The 25548-nt window shown below is 38.7% G+C and overlaps 2 protein-coding genes across 5 annotated transcripts; both read left to right on the forward strand.

Moving 5' to 3' along the window:
• Window positions 1-5077: 5077 nt before the first annotated feature.
• On the forward strand, window positions 5078-12686 carry LOC114294569 (ubiquitin-conjugating enzyme E2 5). Of its 4 annotated transcripts, none has more exons than XM_082867594.1 (7): window positions 5078-5551; window positions 8271-8348; window positions 8660-8739; window positions 11049-11163; window positions 11476-11528; window positions 11688-11816; window positions 12341-12686. In XM_082867594.1, exons 2-7 carry the CDS (start codon window positions 8305-8307, stop codon window positions 12478-12480), a joined length of 561 nt encoding a protein of 186 aa, XP_082723720.1. In that variant the 5' UTR covers window positions 5078-5551; window positions 8271-8304; the 3' UTR covers window positions 12481-12686. The 4 variants fall into 4 exon arrangements, with proteins under 4 accessions (XP_082723720.1, XP_082723722.1, XP_082723719.1 ...); XM_082867593.1 differs by having other exon boundaries at window positions 5210-5551; window positions 11667-11816; XM_082867596.1 differs by lacking the exon at window positions 8271-8348 and having other exon boundaries at window positions 5154-5551.
• A 140-nt stretch (window positions 12687-12826) lies between these two features.
• Window positions 12827-16727, forward strand: LOC114294567 (putative inactive receptor kinase At2g26730). Its single transcript, XM_028238682.2, has 2 exons — window positions 12827-15498; window positions 16088-16727. The coding sequence occupies exons 1-2, from the start codon at window positions 14202-14204 to the stop codon at window positions 16621-16623; spliced, it is 1833 nt and encodes a 610-aa protein (XP_028094483.2). The 5' UTR covers window positions 12827-14201; the 3' UTR covers window positions 16624-16727.
• The last annotated feature ends 8821 nt before the right edge of the window (window positions 16728-25548 follow it).

Raw genomic sequence — 25548 nt, forward strand, 5'->3', positions numbered from 1 at the left:
AACCTTAATTTTTAACTTATTTTCCAAAGCAAGTGACAAAAGTCATGACAATTAACCCACGACCCAGTAGTAGGTAAATGTCACTAAAATAATGCCTCCACCGTCCAATGTGGCGGTCATAATCTTTCAATAGTGAATTATTATTTTGGCCACTTCTTTGTTTTATTGGATTTTTTTTCATCAATTCTTTTTCTACTGTTTAGGTCTTAGACCTGATATTTAAAAAAATTAAACCGAATTCGGAAAGTCTGTTTGTTCTTTGAGAACTTTTTTGATAAATCTATTTTCTAAGAGGTTTATTCCATCTAACTCATATTCTTTTTGACTATTCCATTAGGTTCAATTTAAGATAAGAAGACCAAAAAACCCTTTTCATCTACTTATGTTCCATTTAGTTCATTTTATTTTCATATGCTTTAATAAGTCTTATGGGTGACATAATTACCAAAATACCCTTAATGTGAATGTTCACACCGTCAATATAAATGTTTATATTGTCAATGTGTAGGGGTCCGGCTCATGTCGATCCTCGTGGGTGCCCGAAAAAATTCGAGTCGGGCCGGTCGACCCACAAGCCAAAAAAATAGGACCGACCCGGCCCGTTGATAATATGAATATTCACATTGACAAGTTAACATTCACATTGATAGGAGTGTAAAATTAGCCTGTGGCCCGTGGGCGGCCCGAAACCAGCCCGTCGCCCGGGGCGGACCCGGGCCGGGCCGTTCACAATATGAATATTCACATTGACATATTAACATTAACATTAACATTGACAAGAGTGTAAAATTGGCCCATGACCCGTGGGCAGCCCGGGCCTGGCCCGGCCCGTTGACAATATGAATATTTACATTGACATGTTAACATTCACATTGATAGGACTGTAAAATTAGCCCGCAGCCTGTGGCCGACCCGAAACCCACCTGCGGCTCGTGGGATGCCCTGGGCGGGCCCGGCCCGACTCGTTGATAATGCAAATATTCACATTGACATGTTAACATTCATATTGATAAGAGTATAAAATTAGCCCGCGCCCTGTGGCTGCCCGAAACTAGCCCACGGCCCGTGGGCGGCCCGGGGCGGGCACGACTCGACCTGTTGACAATGTGAATATTCACATTGACATATTAACATTCACATTGATAAGAGTGTATAATTGACTCGCGTCCCATAGGCGGCCCGGGGCGAGCCCGATCCGGCCCGTTGACAATGTGAATATTCACATTGACATATTAACATGGACATTGATAGGAGTGTAAAATTGGCCCATGCCCACTGCCCAGGGCGGGCCTGGCCCGGCTCGTTGACAATGTGAATATTCACATTGACATATTAACATTAACATTGATAAGAGTGTAAAATTAGCCTGTGACCCGTGGACAGCCTGAAGCCCAGCCTCGGGCCGACGCGGGCCCGGCCCGTTGACAACGTGAATATTCACATTGACATGTTAACATTCACATTGATAAGAGTGTAACATTAGCCTGTGCCTCGTGGCTGCCCGAAACACGCCCACGGCCCGTGGGCGGCCCGAGGCGGGCCCGGCCTGGCCTGTTGACAATGTGAATATTCACATTGACATGTTAACATTCACATTGATAAGAGTGTAAAATTGACTCGCGTCCCATGGGCGGCCCGAAGCTCGTGGGCGGCCCGGGTTTGGGTCCGAGCCTACCCCGGGCCACGGGCGAGTTTCGGGCAGCGGACAAGTTTTACACTCCTATCAATGTTAATGTTAACATGTCAATGTGAATATTCATACATTGTCACGGGTCGGGCCAAGCCCGCCTCGGGCTGCGATCGGGCTTCGGGCCGCCCACGGGTTGCAGGCCAATTTTACACTCCTATCAATGTGAATATTCACATTGCCAACGGGCCGGGCCTGCCCTGGCCCGAGGTCGGGCTTCGGGCTGCCCACGGGTCACGGGCCAATTGTACACTCTTATCAATGTGAATGTTAACATGTCAATGTGAATATTCACATTGTCAACAGGCCGGGCCGGGCCCGCCCCGGGCCGCCCACGGGCCGTGGACGGGTTTCGGGCAACCACGGGGCGCGGGCTAATTTTACACTCCTATCAATGTGCATGTTAACATGTCAATGTGAATATTCACGTTGTCACGGGTCGGGCCAAGCTCGCCTCGGGCTGCGGTCGCGCTTCCGGCCGCCCACGGGTTGCGGGCCAATTTTACACTCTTATCAATGTGAATGTTAACATGTCAATGTGAATATTCACATTGTCAACGGGCCGGGCCCGCCCTGGACAGCGGGCGGGCTTTTGGCCGTTCATGGGCCGCGGGCCAATTTTATACTCTTATCAATGTGAATGTTAACATGTCAATGTGAATATTCACATTGTCAACGGGCCGGACCGAGCCCGCCCCGGGCCGCCCATGGGCCACGGGCGGGTTTTGCGCTGCCACGAGACGGGGGCTAATTTTACACTCCTATTAATGTAAATGTTAACATGTCAATGTGAATATTCACATTGTCAACGGGTCAGGCCGGGCCGAGTCGGGCCCGCCCTGGGTTGCTGTCTAGTTTTATACTCTTATCAATGTGAATGTTAATATGCCAATGTGAACATTCACATTGTCAACAGGCCGGGCCGGGCTCGCCCACGGGCCGTGGACGGGTTTCGGGCAACAACGAGGCGCGGGCTAATTTTACACTCCTATCAATGTGAATGTTAACATGTCAATGTGAATATTCACATTGTCAACGGGCCGGGCCGGGCCGGGCCCGCCCCGGGCTACGGGAAGGCTTTTGGCCGCCCATGGGCCGCGGCCCAATTTTATACTCTTATCAATGTGAATGTTAACATGTCAATGTGAATATTTACATTGTCAACGGGCCGGATCGGGCCCGCGGGCGGGTTTCGGGCCGCCCACGGGCCAATTTACATTTCTACAAATGTGAATTTTAAAATATGAATGTTTACATCATTAAATTGCTAATCGTTGAAAAAATATTTATAAGGGTATCAAAATTAAATATAAGGGCATAAGTGTCCAAGAAAATAGTATAAATCAAGAAAATGGATTTTATGGAATAAAACTATACATACATGGGACTAAATGGGTTAAAAAATTCCTTTATGGACTTCTTAGGTTAAAACACTTCTAAATTGGACTTATCAATAAAAATCCCTTGGTCTTTAATTTTCTTTAATTTTTTTTTTACATGTTGTTAACATTAATGTTAATTTTAAGAACCTTTAAAAATTGTGTACGTAATAAATAAGGGTAAATTACAAATGCACCTCCTGAAATTTTATTAAAATACAAATCGCCTCTTGTGGTTTTAAAAATTATATTTCATCCATTGAGATTTCTAATTTCATAACAAATTGTCTATTTTATTAATAAATTATAAAGTCAATTAACAGTTTTAATGATGTTAAAAGTATGTTTCAATTAATAATTTAGGTAATTTTATTATGGTATCGGAGAACAATTATGAATTTTATTTTTTCAGTTAATTTTGTTAAATATTTTTTTTAATAAGGGGGTATTTGTAATTTTTCAAACTACAGGGACCGATTTGTATTTTAAGTAAATCTCATGGGGTGTATTTGTAATTTACCTAATAAATAATGTATAATTTTTTTAAAAAAATTATGTCCTAATTGATTTAAGGTGAAATTAAAAAAATTTATTTTATCAAAATATTTACTATCACATTTAATTAAATAAAAAAATAAAAAAATAATATTTATCACTCAATTTTCAAAAAAAAAAAAAAAAGTTTAGAAATAACATTTGACTTTCATAATTCTTTGCAGGCCTTGTTGGAGGAGTTGATTATTTTAATTTATTATTTAGATTTTTAATTATTTTAACTTGACTAAAATAATTATATTTTGAAAGTTAACTGTTTTTTCTTGTAATTAGTTTTATGATTATGAGAGAAAAAATAAAATGATTATAAATTGAACGCGATAATTTATCTTATTAACAATTTTAAGCTTTTGTTTGGCATGCCAGTCTTTTTGACTTTTTGACTATTTTAGCGACGAAAAGACAAAATAGATTTTTTAGTCAAATAAGACAAAAAATTACATTCAAACCATAATTACTTTATTTTTTTTCTCACAAAAGTAAAAAAATCCAAAAAATTTATTCAAAATGAAGTTTTTAATCTTAGACTAAGGGTTGGTTTGAGATCTCCTAAAAAAGTGTACTTTTTGACTTATTGGTGGGTTTGGATTGGGTTTGGGTTGGGTTTGATGTGATGTGTTAGAGAGGTGATGTGATTTAAATAAGATGATGTGACTAAAATAAGATAGTGACTTTTTGACTTTTTGACTTATTTAGTACATGCCAAACTAGCCCTAAAATAGTCAAAACTTTAAAAAGTGAAAAAGCCAACCTACATTTCAAAAGAACCTTTAGTCCCAGTTTGGTTTTCCTTCTAGGTTAAAAAATTACAGAAGGACAAAAAAAATCAAAAAAGTCAAAAAGTTAAAAATCACAAAAGGACAAAAAAATATTTTCCATTCCAAAGCCAAAAAATAAAAAATCTAAAAAAGAAAATCAAACAAATAAAAAAATTCCAAACTAAAAAAAGTCAAAATAAATTAACTATAAAAGTCATTGTCAAACCACCTCTTAATATTTTATTTTGGGAAGGACTTCTGTCCAGTCCTTAATCGGATTCGACCATGCTGTTGGGCCCGTGAAAGCCTATCACAGGTCTCGTTTTGATAATCTGAACCGTCAATGTGTAGAACTCGTCGAGTACTATATGCCTGTAAAAAATCACGTTGATCGGATATCGATAGCTTTGTGATCAAAATAGATTTTTGTCAACCGTTAATTTATTCACCGTCCTTTTTTTTATACAAAACTGATTTGATCACATAACTATCGATATCCGATTAACGTACTTTTTAACAAGCATATAGTACTCGACGAGTTCTACATATTCAACGGTTCAGATTATCGAAACGAGACCCGTAATAAACCTTCATAAATCTAATAATACAATCCAATCCGATTAAAGACAAGAGAGAACCATCGCCTTTTATTTTTTAGCGAATTATTTTAGTTTAACTATTTTCCCAAGCAAACACCCGAAAATAAGATAGAATTTGGCGTCAAAAAAGTTTTAGGTGCATTGATAAACACGCCCAATAGTGTCTCCCCCAGTGAGGGCGGTGCGGTGGTGTGGTGTGAGAAATAAATAGAGATGACTTATGTTTTGTTTTTGTTGGTTTTAGCGGAGAAGAGCTAAACCCGCCTCGCATTCCATCACATCACACAAAATTTTCCTCTTTATTTTCATCGTGTTCTGCATAAGTTACAAAAACAGGTCTCCCCACCCCATGACACGTATGCACTCACTTCCCCCCACCACTTTGCACGTGCCCCCCCCCCCTCCCCTCTGTGATAACCATGTCGACACCTCCCCTCCCATACGTACATATAAACACACTTTCCCCACCCCACCCCTCTCTCTCTCTCTCTAGCTTTTCTTTTCTCTCGCGATCGGTTCTACCGTGAACACAACGCAACGTGATCTACTGGTCCTACACTTTCTCATTTCACGGTTAGTTTCTATTTCCCTTGCTCATATTCTTCATTTCTTTCTGATTTTTCTCTTGATTTAATATAATTTTTTTAGATCTTCAATCGGATATCAAACTGCGTTGAACCTCAATCTAATCTGATTTCTATTTTTTACGATTATTTTGGATTTTTTTTTTTCCATCTGTTTGTATTTTCACTATTTTTTTGATGTCATTGGAGTCAATTTGTTTTGTTTTTTTTTCTTTCCCGGTTAAATGTGTTGTATTTTGTATTGCACGCTTTTCTTGCCTTGGATTTGTGGTGTTTTGGTTGACTTTGTATTGAGAATGTATTCGAGCGATGTGTGATAATCTATTTTAAATTAATTCTTGTTTTTTCTTTGAATGCAGAGACTAAAAATAAAAAATAAAATAAAATAAGAATCTCGTTGTTAAAGTAAAGTTTAGAACTTGAAATTTTTATGTTGAATGTACTTCTTTTTTAATTTGAATCAGAATTGAGTGCAGAGTTGTTTGTAACGATTAATTTGTTTGTTAGGAGCAATAATCTGCGGAGATTTAGTTTAGAATTTTAATTGACATGGTTTTAATATGAATCAGTTCAGAAAAATACTCTTTTAAGTGGGTTACCTTGTTAGAGACTCTGTATTTACGTGCACGGTAGTTGTGCAAATAATGGGAGCAATATCATGGCTGGTCTTCACAGCATATTGTTTGCCATGATATGACCAAGTAACTGTTTACTGCAATGCATACTATTACTAGAGAAAGTGACTTTGCAGTGACTATATAAAGGCTACCTTTGTCTTGGGGATCACTAATTGGTTATTGTCATGAGTTCTTGTGACTGCATTGTAGTGTAGTAGGTTCTCCATTGTCTTAGGGTTCATACTAGTGTAGGTACTCCATTGTCCCAGCTTTGAATTACTGCTTACGAGCAGTTCAAATGGCATGACAGTTGTTTCGTTACCTTTTTAAAAAAATAAAAAATAAAAAATGATTGACTTTAGTTTTTTCTCAAAGATGAGCATTTTAGAATTATATTTGAAATATAATTTGAAACAGTGATTGGTTATCTAATTAGAAATAGGGAAATCTGACAAGATCGATGCCTGTTAACAATTTCACCGTATTTGCAGCCAATAAAATAAAGTTAATAGCACCATATTTGCTAATAATGGGCATTTGGTACAACAATATTTTTATTTAGCTTTTTAACTTTGTGATTGTCATAGTTGCTTTTTTCTTGAACTGTAGTATCATTCAAAGTGTTGAAGGTTGTAATGTGGATTGTCAATGTATATTTGATCCAATGCCACCAATTTTTTTTGTTTTTGTTTTTTGCTGGAGGCATTCTTGAACTCGAGGATAAGATGTGATCATTATGGTTACCACTGCTGGCAAAGGATGCGATATCAGATTGTCTTTCTTGGAGAAAGATGTTGGCCTTGTTTGGTTTGTTTCTCAGAAAAATTTTGGAAAAATTGTCTACAAACAAATTTTTCTAAAAAAAATCTCAAAATTTTGTTTGGGTACTTACTTTCCAAAATCACACTCTCTCATACACATCAAATCAATCACTTCAAAACTCTTTTCCCAAAACAATTTTCCCCAAAACAATTTTCCAAAACCATTTCTGAAAAAAGGCAAACCAAACAAGTTTTCGTACTTTTTGTCGCAAAAACTACTCTACAAACACAAACCAAACACACCCGTTATTTTTCTAGTTTTTTGACAGAAAAAAGATCCTTAGAATACATGGGTTATGTATATAATAAATATAAAATATCTATGTAGAGTATTTTATTTCTAGGCTTATTTGACAATTGGTTAGTTGAGTTATTACAAGAAACATGTTTATATAAATGGTAGTGGTCTCAATCATAGTTACCAAGAAACTGAGTTGGGGATGGAAAAGGCTTTTTTAGAGCCACATTTTTGAGGTATGATCTCAAAAAGTATGGCCCTTTTGGAACTGCGTGTTTTGACTTCTTTGACTAGGATCAAACCTGGAAAAAAATCCTCTTTTGGGGGGTGGGAGGCAGTTTTGTCAAACTATGTAAAATCAAATTTTAGGATTGATTTATGCAAAATCTAGCAAGTTAGGGTCAAATTCCATGAGCAATGGGTCTCAAAACCAAGCCACAAGAAATAACAAAGTAAGGCTAAAATAAAATCCCAAAATCTGAAGATTCAGTTCTTCAAAGACATCCTTAAAATGTAAGTAGCTAAGGGAGTCACTTCCTAATGAAGTACTTTTGGAATAGAAAAACTACAAAATAACAAGAAGGGAACAAGTGGAAGACATACAATGAACCACTCCATAACAAGCTAGTGACACATGATGTTCATGCAAACATTCAATGGCAAGTGACATGGTTTTGCATGTAGCCACCTATTAATATGTGTCCTATGTGCAACCGTTGCACTAAGAAGTAGGTGACTTGCTGCTTACAAACAACCACCGCAATAACAAGCTGTATACAAGAACATAATGCTCCTTGTCATTAGTTTTTGGGATTTGAAGACTTTTGAGATTTGTGAGACTTCTGTTGATTTCTTCTCTCAAGTTATTGCCTACCATCTTTTGATTTTGCCATAGCGGATTCCACTTGTTCAAATGTTTGTTTGTTTGTTTGTTTTGGGTTCTTATGTTTGAATTCTGAATTTTTTAAAGACCTATAGGGAATTGAATATTTGAGGGCTTACATCTCTTTTCTTTTGTTCTAAACTTGGCAGGTTGGTAAATACGTAATATTTTTAGATTAAAAAAATGTCTTCTCCAAGCAAGAGGAGAGATATGGATGTCATGAAATTGTAAGATTTTTTTATTGACGTGTTCTTTGTTTTTTGGCTCATTGCATTTTTTATTTTAGTTTTCTGATATGAATTATGCCATCACATACCCAAAAAAACTTATGTACATCTCTGTTTCATGTGTTCAAAATTCCCTAGGTATTGCTATAGTAAATCTTGGTATCATATACATTTAGGTTTTTCAGTTTGCCTCTTGCAAATTCGTATGCTTCTTTCCGGCTTTGCCTCTTGCTATCTTCTATACTAAGAGTCATATTTGTGGATGGTGATTTTCTTAGTGTTATTATTGATCTGTTGTGTTCCTGTTATAGGATGATGAGTGACTATGCTGTGGAGCCAATAAATGATGGAATTAGTGAATTCAATGTGGAATTCCATGGTCCAAAAGAAAGTAAGTTTCTTCTCTGTCAGTGCCACTAGTCTTATTGAAATAGGACCTTAGCTGTTGTTCCGACACATTATTTCTATTTGCTTTTCACTACTTGAACTTGAATGGTGATTAGGTTTTGAGTTGGAGAACATGTTTTATTCATTATGTTTTTGCTGTCTGATTCAAATTATATATTTGATTTAAAAGATATGTTTTGACTGTTAACCTTTTGCATTATGACTGGAGCTAATTTAACGTATATCTCCAGCATATACAAGCCAAATCATAGCTTTGGGTGTGTATGGCTAGGACTATAGACTCTGTTGGCTTTCAACACTTTCAGATTTGCATTTTAAGGTATGTTTCATAGCTTTGAAGAAACTTGAAGGTCCAAACATTTCTCTTTTCCACTGTTAAATCTAACCTTCGGTTCACTTTTTTCCTGGTTGATTTTAAACATCAGGTTCCATTTTTTCATGCACAAGACAACTATTTGGAATACTGAGAATTTTTATCTTTTAATGGAGAAACAATATCTTTGATTGCCTTTCACTACAACCTACATGTGCATAGGGTTAATTTTGCAAACATTTGGTCACTGAAGTGAATTTTTTTTTAGTTCTTGTCAAAATTCAAACTACCCTCCACTCTTTCTTTTCCCCCAATTTTCTTAAAGAATGAGTTAAATTTTGTTGAAGAAAAGAATGAGCTAAATTTTGTTTCCCTTGTTTTTATAATTATACTAGTGGAATCTTTAAAAGCACCTTGTCCAGAGAGCAGAAACAGCTATAATCTCTCTTTCTCTCTCTCTCTCTCTGGTGCTGCTCTTCTTCTGTGTGAGAATAATAGACCTTATTCATTTGACTTTCCTTTGCTACCTGAGTTGGTGCAAAAAGTGGAGGAGCTAGGATTTCCCTTTGTTGTAGTCATTTTGTAATGTACTAATGTAGCAATATAGCATTCTATAGTAAAATTCTCATTAACTTGGTGCATTATGGGTATATATTTGGGGTGCAAATACACAACATTTTACAATTGCCCCTAGTTGAATTTAACTATGTACGATTTGGTAACACTTATTCAACCTTTTAGAACCTTAATAACTAACAAACTTATATCAACTTGCCTAAAGCAAACCTGAAGTAGAGAAATAACTTTAAAGTTTAACTAAGTAGGATATTGTAGAACAATGTATCAAAAAATAGAAGTCCTTGCAACTCTAGGTCACAAGTAAAGAACAACAGTAATAATGAGCAGAACAAGAAAACTATAAATAGCACGATGAATCAAATATCAATCAAAAGTTTATCACTTAATTTCAATAGTGTAATTATTTTTTCACCATTAAAGGTTTAAAAAGTGAATTGAAAATTCAATCATAAATGCTAAAAGGCTTGATTCTTTAAATTTTATTCATTTTAATTTACAGTTGGGTCTATTGGTTTGTGTGCAAGATGGAAAAATATATGTTTATAGGTGTATTTTTGTTTTGTAAAGAAAAGAAAGGAAATTTCAAATTGTAATAATTGCTAGATTTGATTCTTACATTTTACTCAAAATTTTTACTTATTAGGAGACATGACCCTATCCTCTACTCTTTGTTAATAAATCTAATGGGATCAAATTACATAAAAACCTAACATTAGTTAAAATATTAAACTCAATTCACCTTTTTTTCAGTATATTTATATATTCCAGTGGGGCCAACTGACCCCATTTGGAAGTATGTGGCTCAGACACTGGTTGCAAATGCATCTTGGACGTGATTCTTTCATCATTTCCTACTTCTTTTTTTTTATTTTTCTTTTTTCTTTTGAAAAATGCGAGAGTTTGTTGGGGCTTGATTACGAGCCCCTGTAAGAATGTTTTAGGAAATTTGGGTTTTTCATTATCTTTGGGCATAGCAGAATTGATGTTGGGCATTTCATTCCTACTTATTAATACATGGCCATACTTATTATGTTTTTCTCATGCCACAGGAGACTGTCAATTTCCCCCCATTTTATTTTCAGTCCTTTTGTTTAATGATCTTCTTTTTAGATTTAGAGCTGGAAAGGCATTTTTCATGTTTTCTTTTTCTTTTTTTCTTTTCTTTTATTTTTTTTATACATTTGTCAGCTAGATGTGAGGTCCTTACATGTTAATGTAGTCAACTTCTGCTGGTTATTTTCTTTCTTCTTCTCTCTTTTTTATTTTTATTTATTTATTTTTTAAATTTGCATAGGATGTCTCTTCCTAAAGACCTCTGAGTAACCTTTTTCTATTTTCGAGGTCTCAACGTGGCTTATGTTTCTGGTTACATGTTATTGATTCCATCACACTGGTTGCAGGCCTTTATGAAGGTGGTGTCTGGAAAGTCCGTGTTGAGTTGCCGGATGCCTACCCATACAAGTCTCCTTCCATAGGATTTCTAAACAAAATATTCCACCCAAATGTTGATGAGATGTGAGCCTCCTTTCATACTTCTATAGCTCATAATGGCAGCTAATTTGCTTAGACCCAAAGACGATTGATCACAAAATAGTATACTCTAGCTTTTTGAGCTTGAAAAATTAAAGTATGGTTGAGGAACCTCCTGGAAGTTCTTTCAAAGAGTTAATTTTAAAACCCTTATTTTCTTTTTCTTCTTTTTAATTTTATTTTCCAAAAAAGGAAAATTGTTGTACTGCTTTTCCGAGGCTGTGCTATGAGACATCTTTAATATTTTTGTTGCTAAATTTGTTATATACTGACTAAAATTGTTTTGGTCAACCGCAGGTCTGGTTCCGTATGCTTGGATGTAATTAACCAATCTTGGAGTCCAATGTTTGGTAATTATCAACTGATCTATGAACAAAATACCAAATTAAATTGTTGGTGCAAGAGTAATGATGTTAACTAATGTCACTAAATGTGTTTGTTTGTTGTGTTTACTTGATCTTCATTAAGGGTTTTTCAATACCTTACAGTGTTTATTCTGGGATATACAGATCTGCTCAATGTGTTTGAGGTTTTTCTTCCGCAGCTTTTGCTTTACCCAAATCCTTCAGATCCATTAAATGGTGATGCAGCATCGCTAATGATGAAGGATCAGAAGCAATATGAACAAAAAGTGAAAGGTGAGTTTTTTCTTATGTCTTGTTATTTATTTTTCCATAATGGTATGATGATCACCGCGTTTATGTACAACATTTTGTTTGTCATCTCATCTCATATGTCATCATTGCATATGTTACCAATATTGTGGTGACACATCACATAAGTAAAATGTGGTATATAAATTTAGTCATCATAGTATTATTGGTATTTTATTTCTGGTTGGTTTCCTCTCGACTTGAAGATACTAACTTGGGAATTTAACCATTTTGACTGTCCGCAAACTATATATGTATTGCTATAGATGATGTTTGGGGTACAAATCGAAACATAGGCCAAAAGTTTTGTTTTTGTAGTTCAGCTTGGAGAGTACTGCAAAATCAAACATAACACATACCTTTTATTTCATTATTCGTATTATTGTTCTTTTGCGATTCTGAAATTCTTTTCAGAATTTGAATATCTTTTAGGCCTTCTTCGTAGAAGTGGTAGCATTTTACTGTTAATGATGACAAATGTATATTTGACACACTACTTGTGTTGACAGAGTATTGTGAGCGTTACGCAAAGGAGAATATCACCGCCACACTCTCAGAAGAGAGTGACGAGGAAATAAGTGATGAGGATGTTAGCGATGGACGAAGTGCATCTAGTGAAGATGACGTTGCTGGAAATGCAGACCCTTAAAAGGGAATGAATGGCCTCGGAATTCAATATAAGGGAATTAATTCTTGTTTGATGTTGTTTTTTGTCTTCTATATATGACATATATCTTAATTGCTTGTATAATTAGGAAGGGCAGTTAGAGACTGGATACAAGATACCATGCATGTGTATCAATTTATGGTGGCACATTGGTTCAAAGAAGAATAGAAATGGAGAGATTGTTTTTATTTGCTCTCTTGTTATCTGTCACTTTGATTATCAATTGCGTAGCAAAATACTATGATTATTGGGTTAAATTTATTGAGGCAGGATTTGTCTTTACAAAACATTGAAGTTGTGTGGAGCTGATCTACAGCACTTGGTGAGTCTGTTAAGTACTAAACTTATTTATTTATTTATTTATTGTTGGATTAGGAATACGAGAAGAAAATAAATAGATATTGATCAAATTTTTTGTTTGTTTTATTCATAAAAAAAAAAAAAAAAATAGTATTTCATTCCCTTGACAAATCCGAATCCAAGGATGGCATGGGGATTAGTAAGCCTGTTCACCCTGACGTTGCAAGGGACATGTTGTTTTCAGGTAGGGACATGGACACGTCAATTTTAGGTTCTGAGTCACAAAGTTGTCGCATGCTTAGATTTTTACGACTCAATTATTGAACTGTGATAATCTTAAACACGTATGCAATACATTCTGTTTTCATCTTTCCTTAAAACAGTGATGGCAGATTGGAGTAGTGATTTAGAATGTTACAATAATTTAGAAATCAGTGACAGCTACCAGAATGAGAGATTGAATTCTTTATAATTCAGTTGCTTTCTTTGCTTCAACAGTTGCAGCAGCAGGAGAAAGAAAGAGGACAAGAGTACAATGATATTTTGCATCATATGCTAAACATTTTCCATTCATTTGAGTACTTCATTGAGTTGAGTGAGGTTTGGAGATTGATATGTTCATTACGGCCTATTTGAAGCTAGACGTTGCTAATTTATAAACAAAATTTAAAAACATGCGTCTCTCAATAATCAATGTTTATTAAATTTATTAGGAAATTGTTTGACATATAATCTCAAAAAAAAAAAAAAAAAAAAAAAAAAAAATCATAAGCAGCACCACCGATATTTTGCCTAAAATTTGATCTGATTTAATTTTTGATCAACACGACCACATCATCAGTTGCAAAATTTCCATCCTTTTTGAGGCTGAACACAAACGTGGAAGAAAAATTACAAAAAAAAGAAAAATTATACATCACCCAAAAGTGTAAATAGTTTTCAAACATAAATTTCTTTATTAACTGAATAGCAAACATATAAACAAATCATTTCTATTTCTTTTTATTTTATTTTCTTTAATCTATTTTTTATGGAAAATATTTTTTTACCGTATTTTTTACAAGAAAATGTTGATTTTGATAAGAAAATGTTGGGTGTCAACTAGAAAGAGCATCATTTATGTGGCAAGTTCAAGATTCTTGACAATCAGTCCAATTTTTGGCATCCAAATTCCAGCTAAAATGTCTTATTGTTCAACATTGTTAGGGACAATCAGAGTCCTAATGACACACACAATCTCCTAGTAATAACCGCCAATCTGGAAAAATATAACCGTTATTTTTAACCACAATTTGAACTTTGGGATCATCACCTCTGTTCCACAATCCTAACCTGTCTGACCAAATCATATCTTTTAACTCCCAACTTCCACAACAAACAATCCACATTTTGTATCACCCAAAATGAATCAAATCTCTTTCTGGGTACTCTTCATTTCACTCTCTCTCTTCATCCAAACAACAAAATCAGATGAGGAAGAAGCCAAGACCTCTCTGCTCAATTTCTACATAAAACTCTCAAACACCAATAACCCACCTGACCCTGTTTTAGGCTGGAATTCAAGCTCCTATCCCTGCAAAGATCACTGGAATGGCGTTAGCTGCAATAACCGGACTCTCTCTGTTCGGAAAATCCACCTCGACGGCCTAAATTTCGCTGGAACATTCGATGCATCCACTCTCTGCAACGCTCCATCTCTCGTTGCATCTCTCACTTCACTGAGCCTCAATGACAACCACCTCGGCGGGGAGAACCTTGACAGGATTGAAAATTGCAAGCAACTCACTCAATTCCATATAGGCGGTAACAGATTCTCCGGTACCCTACCGGAGTCTCTTTCCGGGCTAAACAACCTGAAATCACTCAACCTTTCATGGAACAACTTCTCTGGAAATTTGCCTGAATTGGATCGGATATCGGGTCTTCAACAGTTGTTTGTTCAATACAATCAATTCACTGGACTCATACCCAATTTCAATTTTCCAAACTTTCTCGAATTCAATGTCTCCTTCAATAATTTCACCGGCCCAATTCCCAATGGGGGAAGTCTTTTTCCGGCGAGCAGTTTCGCCGGAAACCCTGAATTATGTGGTGATCCATTGCCAAATCAATGCCCAAAGAAACCCAACAGACACCAGTTTCTCATCTATTCAGGCTACTGCGTCATAGGATTGGCTGTTTTAGTTGTCATCATAATCAAGATTTGTAAAAGAAACAAGAAAAAAGAAGAAAAAGTAATTGATGGAGGAGCTAACAGGGTAACTTCAATTGATGAAAGTTTCTACACCAAATCCATTGTGAACTCAGGGGAGTACAAAACAGGGTCTTTGGAAAAATCAGAAATTTCGGCTGAGAGTGGCGGTGGCGGTGGGATCGATTCGTCGTCACTGATAGTGCTGACGAGTCCGGAGGTGAATGGGTTGAAATTTGATGATTTGTTGAAGGCTCCGGCGGAGTTGGTGGGGAGAGGGAGGCAGGGGACAGTGTATAAGGTGGTGTGTGAGAATGGGATGAGTTTGGTAGTGAAGAGGATTAGGAATTGGAGCATTTTGGGGAATGAGTTCAAGCAGAGGATGAGGAGGTTGGATCAAGTTAAGCATCCATATGTATTGTCAGCTGTTGCCTTCTACTCTTCTAAACAAGAGAAGCTTTTGGTGTATCAGTATCAGCAGAATGGAAGCCTCTTCAAGCTTCTCAATGGTAATTTCATTCCCACTTAATTCACAAGTCATTTTTGATCAAAAAAATCCATTTTTAGTTTTACAAAAAGTCATTAGAAAATCCAAAGAAATCAAGAATGTGTCAATCAATTAAGTTTTATTAACATTAATTTTATTTTACATCAAATTTTGGTCTCAACTTTTACCACATGATGAATAGTGAGTATAAGACTACATATTTGCTTGGCCATGTGATGAATTGATTACATAAAATACTTTTGTACTACGATTATTTTGTGATTGCATTATGCATTCCTATCATTATTGTTTCATCTTTTCATTTTCAAGGATATTATTTAGTAGTCTTAGAATAATCATTTGACATTATTTATGAGGTGTTTCTAACTAATGATATAACAAAAAATTTTATAAGTAGGACAAAATCAGACGCCACTGGTTTAGTACATGGAATGATGGTGCAATTCTTCTATAATCCGATTAGATATAACTCTCTCACATGACGTGAGATCTACACATTTGATAAGGCTCAAGAGAGTTGTCAAATTTTGTGATTGAATTCTGAGTATTAGAATTTTTCATCATGGTGAGGTGCAACATACTAATTTCAGGAACCCAAGCCTTGGACTGGAGCAGCAGACTTTGGATTGCAGCAACCATAACCAATGCCTTAGCTTTCATGCACCAAGATCTCCATCAAGATGGCATTCCTCATGGCAACCTCAAATCCTCAAACATCTTGCTATACAACAACATGGAACCATGCATTAGCGAGTATGGTCTAATGCAAATGAACAACGAAGCTCAATCATCACTTGCCAATTTCAACACCAATGCTTTCAAAGCAGACATCTATGGCCTTGGTGTGATTCTTCTCGAGCTACTAACTGGAAAGATGGTTCAGACCAATGGGTTGGACTTAGCCAAATGGGTTCTCTCTGTGGTTCGAGAAGAGTGGACTGTTGAAGTGTTTGACAAAACCCTAATTCAAGAAGGTGCGAGCGAAGAGAGGATGCTGAATTTGCTGCAGATAGCTGTGAAATGCGTTAATCGATCACCGGAGGCAAGACCTAGCGTAAACCAAGTTGCATATATGATCAATGCTATCAAAGAGGAGGAAGAGAGATCCATAGTTTCTGAACCATGATTAAAAAACATGCAAAGAATTGAGAGCAACCACAAATGTACAAAGAATTTTCACATAATGAGATATAGATGTGAGACAAATGATTGGTCTTACATATTGTGAAACTCATTTTTTGTCTTACGTCTGTGTTTATTATGTGAAAATCTTCTATATTTATAAAACGATTGAAGAATTGAACTTGGTGGAGAAAAAAATTCTTAAGTAAAATAGGTTTCTTTGTATGGAACATAGAGTATTTTTGTATTAAATAACTAAGTATTTCAATTGTTTAAATGTGTACCGTTCAGAAAAAGAAAATTTTGCTTAAATTATTGTATGTTTCCAAGTTCTATATGTAAATGAACTTTATTAATTAGATTACATTGATACAATTTAAAATTTTTTAGAATAAAAATATAAATGTAAGAATTATGAATATAATTTACTTGTCAATGGCAACTGTGTGGATAATTTTCTGACCACACTGCCCGCCTAGTAATCAGCTGGAGAGCACTGGCAGAATAGATGGTTTCAGTGAACCTGCAACAGAAAGAAAAGGCTCCGGCGGTGGCTCTTCCACTCGGGGGCACTCCGACGATCAAGTCAGTATATCTCTCAAAGATAATCAAGTGCTAAACTCACAAGCTTGAGTATAAAACTGTGTACCTTAGACCTACGGGGGTGCCTCTCTTTTATAGTTTACTAAATCCAAGTCCCACTAGAAGTCTGACTTCTATGGACTCCAATTTAATGTCAACTTTGGACTCTTCAAGAGATAAAGATAAACTCCCTAAGAGCTTTATCATTTATCTTAGCAAAGTCTTCTCTTTACTCTAGGACTCTTGTCCCCTATCTGCTTATCTCGGATTCCGATATCTTCGGAGATCACCTCGGCCTTGCCTAGGTAACCTCGGCGTAACTACCAGGACACGTGGCACCTCGGCTGACACGTCGGCATCACCATGCCACGTGTCGGTATTCAGAAAATACATCCCCACAACTGCCCCCTGTAGACGTCCCCCGAACGCCCCGGGAGGAACGAGTCCCCCGTTCCGTTCGATATTGCGCTCACTACAGTTCGGACTCTCAATTTGTCACGGTTCTAAATCTGAACCAAAGAGTCCAAATCTGGCAAATCGTTTTGAGAAAACAGATTTTGAAAGAAGTGCCAAACATGGACTGCTTTGCCGGATACAGAGTCGCTACCTAAATATTTTATTTTGGCAAATTTAGGAAACCCTGACTCGTTTGCCTAAGGCCACGTGTCCGTCATCACCAAAGTTGCCTCGGCTCGGGAACTTGGGTACAATTGGGGAAGGTCACTTCGTGAGCACCCCCGCTCGCCCGATCAAAGATCGGCCTCTACTAACCATGATATCAAGTTTTGAAAACATTGTGTGTTCTTATTTCGGTTATTAGCCTAGATTTACTATGTGATGCGCACAACATACAAGTATAGACTGGGTCGCCTGATTTGGAGCAAAACATTTCATGCTTGTTTATTTTGAAAATGGTTTGATGGTGCTACTCGCAAGTAGGCTAAGACGTGGTTTTGCCACCCTCGGGTGGGCTTAAGAAGACATGATTTTGCCACTATCTAGTGGGCTTAAAACATACATTTTAACGAATTGCTCCAATTCAAATAACCCAACCTTCACCTACAGGCATTCAAGCAGTTATATCACATAAGCATTTAGCCTCATGGTAAGCATGCTATTCATGGCAGTCACTCACACACATGCAAGGATGCTAAAGCATAAAACTCACCGAGTACTCCAAGCCAAAACAAAAGCTTATTAGAAATCCATGCATGATCCTAACTATACAAAGATGCCTAATGCAACACATGCAAAATGCAACTATAGCAGGCTCGGCTATTCTAAACATGGCATATGAGATGCAACAGCTAACAAGTGTTCAACTTTGAAATTGAAATACAAATGCAGTTAGTATGATGAGCCGAGCCCGGTGCATGCAATACAGATGAATGAATGCAAACATGCTGTCATACTGTATGCTAATTGAAACATGCCCTAATCTAACCATCATAAGCGGGTAAATAAAAGGGAGAAAGACGTGGGGTTGGAAGACATACATCACACATACGCACACTTATTACAGTTGTGCCCCCGCTCTGAGGGTCCGAATAAATAATATACAGTCCCAAATGAATAAATAATACAGTCCTGAATATATACAAAAATCCTAATTAATTTACAAATTAATCTAAGAAAGCTATAAACTGGCATGCAAGCCAGAGACTGCCTCGACTCTGATGAATGATGTATGTTTGGGCTGCCTTGCGCGGAAATCCACTGGGATGCCCCAATTAGCCTCTGTTTTGCAATTATTCCAAAACCCGCCAAGCTCCGAAAGGTTGTTAATTCTTGATTTGCTGCAACAGAGAGCAGGAAAGAGGCATAGCAATGTATTTTCACATATGTATGCATGTCTCGATCCTCGTGCCACCAATCACGCATCTCGATGCATGATGGTTGAGGGGTCGAATTGCACAACTCAATATGAAATGAATGCACATATGGACACAACAAGGCCTAGACTCCCTCATGGGTAATCCGGAGTGTCGGCGACTGGGGAATTGAGACACGTTCCGTCACTCGGAGTACGAAACGTACCTCGTTTCCCGTGCTCGGGCTAACTCCTATCCCAAGCACAATGCAATATGCATGACATGCATGAATGCAACTAATATACAACCTAGCATGCACAATGCTATGAGATGGCATACACAATGCACGATGTAACATGGCATACACAATGCGCAAACATACAACCTAGCATACACAATGCTATGAAATGAAATGGCATACACAATGCACAATGGACTTACACCAATATGAGTGGACCTCAGCCACACTCACATAAGAGGCCATTAGATAAAAATGAGACAACTCGAGATGCGTGCACACATGCACGCAAACCGAGGACCGACCCTAAGGCATAAATGCCACTCTAACAAGACATGGCAAGGTATGAAACATGATATGCAAACATGAAAATTTCAGTACCAAAATATGATATAAAACAGCCCCGAAACATGGCAATATGGCACCCGATGCATGAAATGGTGCCCGAAATGCAAAATTAGGCATACGCAATGACCTATAGCTATACAAAACATGCACTATTTGATCATGAAATGTGAAGAAAGATTCAAGGCAGCCCCAAAAAAAGCATGTTTACAGTTTTAAGCAAGGCCAAACAATGAACACAAATGGGGCTAAGCTAGCATGCGAAAATGGCCCTAAATGTGAGATAAAGAAGCAAGTCACAGCTACTGACCCCAAACAGAGAAGGGCCCTTCTACAATGTTGAAGAGGGGACCAAAATATTACCTTTTAAAGTTTATGATCAAACCCAAAACAGTGCACAAGCATGCTCAAAATACTATGCAAAACAAGGCCAAAAAGAGAGCTATAACACAAAGTACAAAAAGGATGCCTCAAATAGTAAAATACCCTTAATGAAACATGAATAGGGGGTCCAAATAAGGTCATTTATAGTTCGGACCAGAGCCCAAAAACAGAAGCATAAGAGGCTAACAAATCATGCAAAAATATAGCCAAAAGAGAGATATAAAGGCAAGTGGCACATGGAAGCCTCAAACAGTGATGAGCCCTTCAAAAATATTGAAGAAAGGCTCAAAATAAGCTACTTTTCAGTTCATGAAAGAGCTCAAAACAGTTTACACATAGGCCAAAAATAATGTGCAAGAGAATAGCATACAAGAGAGGTAATGAAGCAAGTGCAACAAGGAGGCCTCAAACAGGTAAATACCCTTAAACAAACATGAAGAAGAGCTCAAAAAAATACTATTTTCAGTTAGGGTCGGAGCTCAAAAAAGTAAGCACAAGGAGCTAGAATATGAACCAAGAAAAGGGTCAAAAGGGGGAGAAGAGGACTTACCCTTGAAGACTAGTCTTTGACAGCCTTTTGGACCAAAATGCAGCACTCCTAGGCTCTGAAGAACAACCTCAAGCTGCTGGAATGGAGGATGGAAGGGTGAGGCTATGGGTTGGTGCAGAAATGGGTGTAGGACTTGAGAGGTTTGAAGCTTGGAAGTGTAGAGGGAGAGAGATACAATATGGGAGCTCAAAGGTGGTTTTTCTAACCCTTATTACAGAGCTGGGAGGCTAGTTTTATAGGCAAAAGAGGGGGAGAAAAAGGGGGGAAAAATGGGGGGGAAAACAATTCAAGTTTCCCCCCAAAAAGTTGGCCCTCCAGATACAAAATCTGGGGGGAAAAGAGATACATATTTGAACTGTATTAGTGGAGGGGGTCATGGTCGGCTGGTTATCCAGGTTGCAGGTGGCCGGTCGGCTACTTCCCATGGCCGGTCGGCTAGGGGTCAAAAGGTCGAAGAACAATTGCTGGCCGGCCACAACATATTGGTGGCCTCCCATGTGTGCTCAACACAGTCATGTGGTCAAACACTGGAGATAGTGAACTAGGAAAGAGAACAACCCACTTTTCAAAGGGGTTCAAAAGGTTCAAAAGCAATTACTGGCCGGCCACCAAATATTGGTGGCCTCCCAGATGTGTACATCACAGATATGGGATTTAGGGTTCCAGAAAATGACCCAAGGGTGGTCAACATTGGCTTTGAAGTGAGGAAAAACGGGCGACGGAGGGCGACGGAGGAATAAAACTGGTTGTCTGAACAATTGTTGGCCTCCCGCCCTTCTACGACCTTCTTACCAATGAAACAGAGGTCCCTGCCAAAAACGAATCAAAACCGATGCAAAATGAAGGTTTGGGGGCCGAAACGCGCAGCCCGAGGCCCCGAAAACTGACTGTTAGGCACCGAGAGTGGTGTTCGACCACGAAGTTGGTTTCTCGAGCCACAGTGTCCCTCAAAAGGGAGCAAACAAGATGTATGCCAAAAGCCAGAGCAAACGGAGGTGGTTAAGCGGTCCCGAACCGAGCCACACGGCCAACGGCTCCGAAAAATCAGAAACCGGACTCCAAACAGGCAAAATGGCCTACGACCACGAAACGTAGCCTACGGCCACTGAGAGATGATCTACGGGACCTCTCCCTCCCTTCGGGAAGAGAAAACAGAGCCTGGTTCGCAAACCGAGGCAAAGCACAAGAGAGTCTGGAAGTCCGGAGGCAAGGCTCTCGGCCAAGACTCTGAAACCCCTGAACGAGCATGATATGTAACATCACCAAGCGCTCAATCGGTGACGTCTGAGTCTTAAGGTCGGTCAAAAATGGGGTGTCTACACCCCCTAGGTTCTATTACCTCGGCATTCTGAGGTTATGGAACTTATGTCTGTATTTTCTTCCAGTACCTCGGCGTGAGAACTCTTCGGCCAAGATCATTCATTTTAGGCCGACATGCCTTCATCAAAGAACAAGAACTCAAACGAACTCCTCCACGCGCATGAGCTGTCATGCACCTTTTCTCAAATGTTCCCCTCACGTGCTTTATCCTCATTGGCCCGTGTCTGTGACGCGCCTGAAAGCTGTATTTCATTCATCTGCGCCGTCTGACGTGTGCGTTGCTCCAGGCGTAATAAATGCCCTGTTTTTGCCGCCGTTTCAAGTTTTTTTTTACAAAACTTTTCCCCCTTTCTTTTCGTCTCTTTACTTTTGTTTTCGATTTTCTGGCTCTCTTAAACTTTCTCAAATCCGCCATTGCTCTAGCTCCAAGCTCTGCAACCGTCTTCATTCTTCCATTCCAACGAAGCTTTCGTCGTCCCGTCTTGTCTGCAACTGTTGCCTTACTTCGACGACTTTCATTCCGGCTTCATTTGTCCTGGTAAGCCTCTGTTCCTCTCATCCCCAATTTCTTTTATGTGCTTTTGTTTACTTATTGCCACTATTGCGCTGTTCAAACCTTTGATTTGCTGAACTATTCATCTGGATGCGTCTATTCCATGATTTTACTTATATCCTGAATATTTGCATTGTTTCAATACTTTTCTTGCCACTGTTCTTGACCTTTTACTTCTGTATTTCTTTCGCTTTTGAGAACCATACCTCTGTTCTTTGTTTTTGAAATGTCATTCTTTGTTTCTTGTTTTCTGTTTTTCCTTTCCAGATCTGTGCCTTTGGTCTTTATCTTCATAGTTCTTAGGCTCGGGATTTATTTGTAGAACCTTTAATTTTTAGGGAAAACTGAAACAATCCTTACCAGTATATACCTAGGGTTTTTGCCGAGGTCCCGATAACCCCTTAAGAGCACCTTCTTTCTAGCCTTCTGTCTTTAGGCCGACGTTATGGGTATGTGGAGACATAGGGTTAATACCCCGACCAAACTTGAGTACTTTAGGCAGGAGTTCTCCGTCCCTGCCGATGTCCACCTGAAATTGGCTGGGGATGATGACTCTATTATGCCTACCGAAAACACCATGCCTCTCCCTATTGTAGCCTTTACTGAGTGTGGACTTCGGCTTCCACTTAACATTCTGTTTCGCGAGATTCTGCATTATTATAGGTTGAACCCTATGCAACTTCCATAAACTCTTATCGAGTGATTTTTGGTATTATCGCCTTAGCCAGACAAGAAAACGTTAGAATCACTCTAGCCGACATACAATATTGTTACACCATGTGCCCCCTTAACCTGAAAGAAAAAGGTTACGTCTACTACCTCAAGCCGAGGTCCACTGAATTCAAAATCGTAGCCGACTTTCCAGACTCTAACAAGGGGGCTGGAGATGACTACTTCATTGTCTCTGGAAATTGGGAATTTGCCTCAGACGAAGATGTCCATCTATACTCTCTTCCTCGAATGGTTAAAGAGGGCAAGGGTAAAAGCCCAGTGTTATTTACTTAGTTGTTCCTTTTCAAGTCTTCAATATTTTATATGTTTCTAATGTCTGTTTCTTCTTGCAGACGTTCGCAAGCCAGCGAAAGACTTTCGCCAATCTTACGTGCTTAGCAAGGATCTGAAAAAGCTCCTGGGCTTACCTGTCCAGAAAAGGAAAGCACCTCTCATTCTGAACTTTATTCCGACATACAAATCCACACTGCCCGACGTCCCAAAAAGAAAGAAGAAGAGCCTATCTCCTCCCTCTGCTACTACTCTACAAATAGCATCAACATCTCGGGCTGACCAAGGGTCAACCTCTGATCCAGCCGACTAACCATCAACTTCAGCCCCATACTTAATCCCAATACCAGAAAGAAAACGTCAGCGACGACTCGTCAAAACTGCTGAGATGGGTCGCCCGAAGCCTGTTGCCCAAGATCTCCTAGCCGACCTTCCTACGGATGTTGACGCTCAACCAGCGCAAACCATGCCCCCACCAAAGCCGAAGAGAATTAAAAAGGCTCAGCCCAAGGCCAAAGCTACTGAGATTGAGGCTGAGGATGCTCTGCCCATCTCACAATTGGCTGAGAGTAAAAAAACTACTTCTACTTCTGCCAAGAGGTCTGCGGAGGCCCAGCCATCAGAGTCCACTCAATTGAAGAAGCCGAGGTCATCGTCTGCGACGACCTCGGGTTCCAAAGTACCAAGAGTCCCCTGGGTGCCTGAAATCACTCTGGAGGATAAGCCTGTTCTAGCTTCTGACAGTGCCGAAGACATAATCATCGGCGTGGCACTCAGTACTGCTGTTCTCTTTCCTGGTGATCTTGAGCGAAATGCCAAGATGAGCGAGTATGAGAACTACGCCCTCATGCTCCAACGCTCTGTACAAGTAAGTTCCCCCATTTGGTAACTTGTCTTTCTGTCCCTTTTTTCTATACTTGCAATGTTTGTGTAATAACTTTTCCCTTGGGTTCTTTCAGGCTATTCAACATGCCCATTCTCTCTCCCTGCAAGCTTTTGAAACAAGGGAGAAGTTAGCCAATATGAGGCGGGAGGTTTCTACCTTGAAAAAGGAAAACAAAACTGTTCTGACAAAGATGAAGAAGCTGGAAGATCAGGTTGAGGCTGCCACTAAGGCCCAACAGATGGCCGAAGAAAAAGCGGAATCTGCTGAGGCTATCAAAAAAGTTGCTGAGGCCGAGAAGAGAGAGGCTGAGGTAAAAAAGGCCCAGGCTGAGAAAGAGCTTCAGAAGGCTCTGGCCACCAAAGAAGCCGAGATTAAAGAAGCTGATGAGAAGGCTTACTCCCAGGGAATGGCCGACGTCACTGAGGAGTACAAACTTCAAGTTAGGCAGGTATGCAACAGGGGTTTCTCCCTTGGTTGGATGTCCTTGATAAAGAAACTTGATCTTCTTGCTGACTCACCCTTCTACAATGCCGATGCTATTCCTCTGCCGTTCCCCCCTCCTCCTCCTCCATCAAGTCAGCTTGAAGGAGGATCTGAATCTGAATCTAAAGATGCCGATGAGGAAGAGGATGAGGCCTTGGTCAGAAAATCAAGGGATGCTGATGGGGCTAAGTCCCCTCTTCTGAATGAGCAAGTCCTTGACTTGACTCAAGATGAAGAAGGTGATGAGGTTAATCCCTGAAGCTGTTTTTGACACTGTTTCAGCCGACATCCCTTCCGAGGTTAAGACTGTCGAACAAACTCTTCAGGAAATTGACGCCGAAATAGCGGCAGAGAAGGAGGCCGAGGTTGTATCAGATCTCCAAATTCAACAATCTGGAGGAGAAGACCCTTAGTTTTGTGTTCTTTTTTTGCTTACATGTATTTTGTTTTTTTCCTTTATCTTTTTCTGAACAATGTAAGCTTCTGCGTGGCCGACGTGCCTCCCAACTTTGTAAATGTTTAACTCAGCTTTCCTTTTCTTAACGCTTGAATCTTTGTCTTTTCTTTGATTGCTTCTGCGTGGTTTCTATACTTAGGATATTTTGCATGATTTACATACTTCTTTCCTTGCTTGTGCAATCTTCTCGGGGTTACATATCTCGGGTGTAATAACTACAAGCTTTACTTCGGCAAGATACTGACCTGCAATCTTTTCATAAGCTTCAACAAGCGTAAAACATATGCTATTCAATGTCAACTTTGCAAACTTTTTCTT

Source organism: Camellia sinensis, chromosome 4 (assembly GCF_055761805.1).
Source record: "Camellia sinensis isolate YWXY chromosome 4, ASM5576180v1, whole genome shotgun sequence".
Classification (NCBI taxonomy): Eukaryota; Viridiplantae; Streptophyta; class Magnoliopsida; order Ericales; family Theaceae; genus Camellia; species Camellia sinensis.

What these genes read in the sequence shown, in the direction of transcription:
- LOC114294569 (XM_082867593.1), top strand. Translation starts at nt 8,305, where the DNA reads ATGTCTTCTCCAAGCAAGAGGAGAGATATGGATGTCATGAAATT. An exon ending in ATTCCATGGTCCAAAAGAAA is followed by an intron (nt 8,740 to 11,048) that starts GTAAGTTTCTTC and finishes CACTGGTTGCAG; the next exon opens with GCCTTTATGAAGGTGGTGTC. An exon ending in ATATGAACAAAAAGTGAAAG is followed by an intron (nt 11,817 to 12,340) that starts GTGAGTTTTTTC and finishes TTGTGTTGACAG; the next exon opens with AGTATTGTGAGCGTTACGCA.
- LOC114294567 (XM_028238682.2), top strand. Translation starts at nt 14,202, where the DNA reads ATGAATCAAATCTCTTTCTGGGTACTCTTCATTTCACTCTCTCTCTTC. An exon ending in CCTCTTCAAGCTTCTCAATG is followed by an intron (nt 15,499 to 16,087) that starts GTAATTTCATTC and finishes TACTAATTTCAG; the next exon opens with GAACCCAAGCCTTGGACTGG.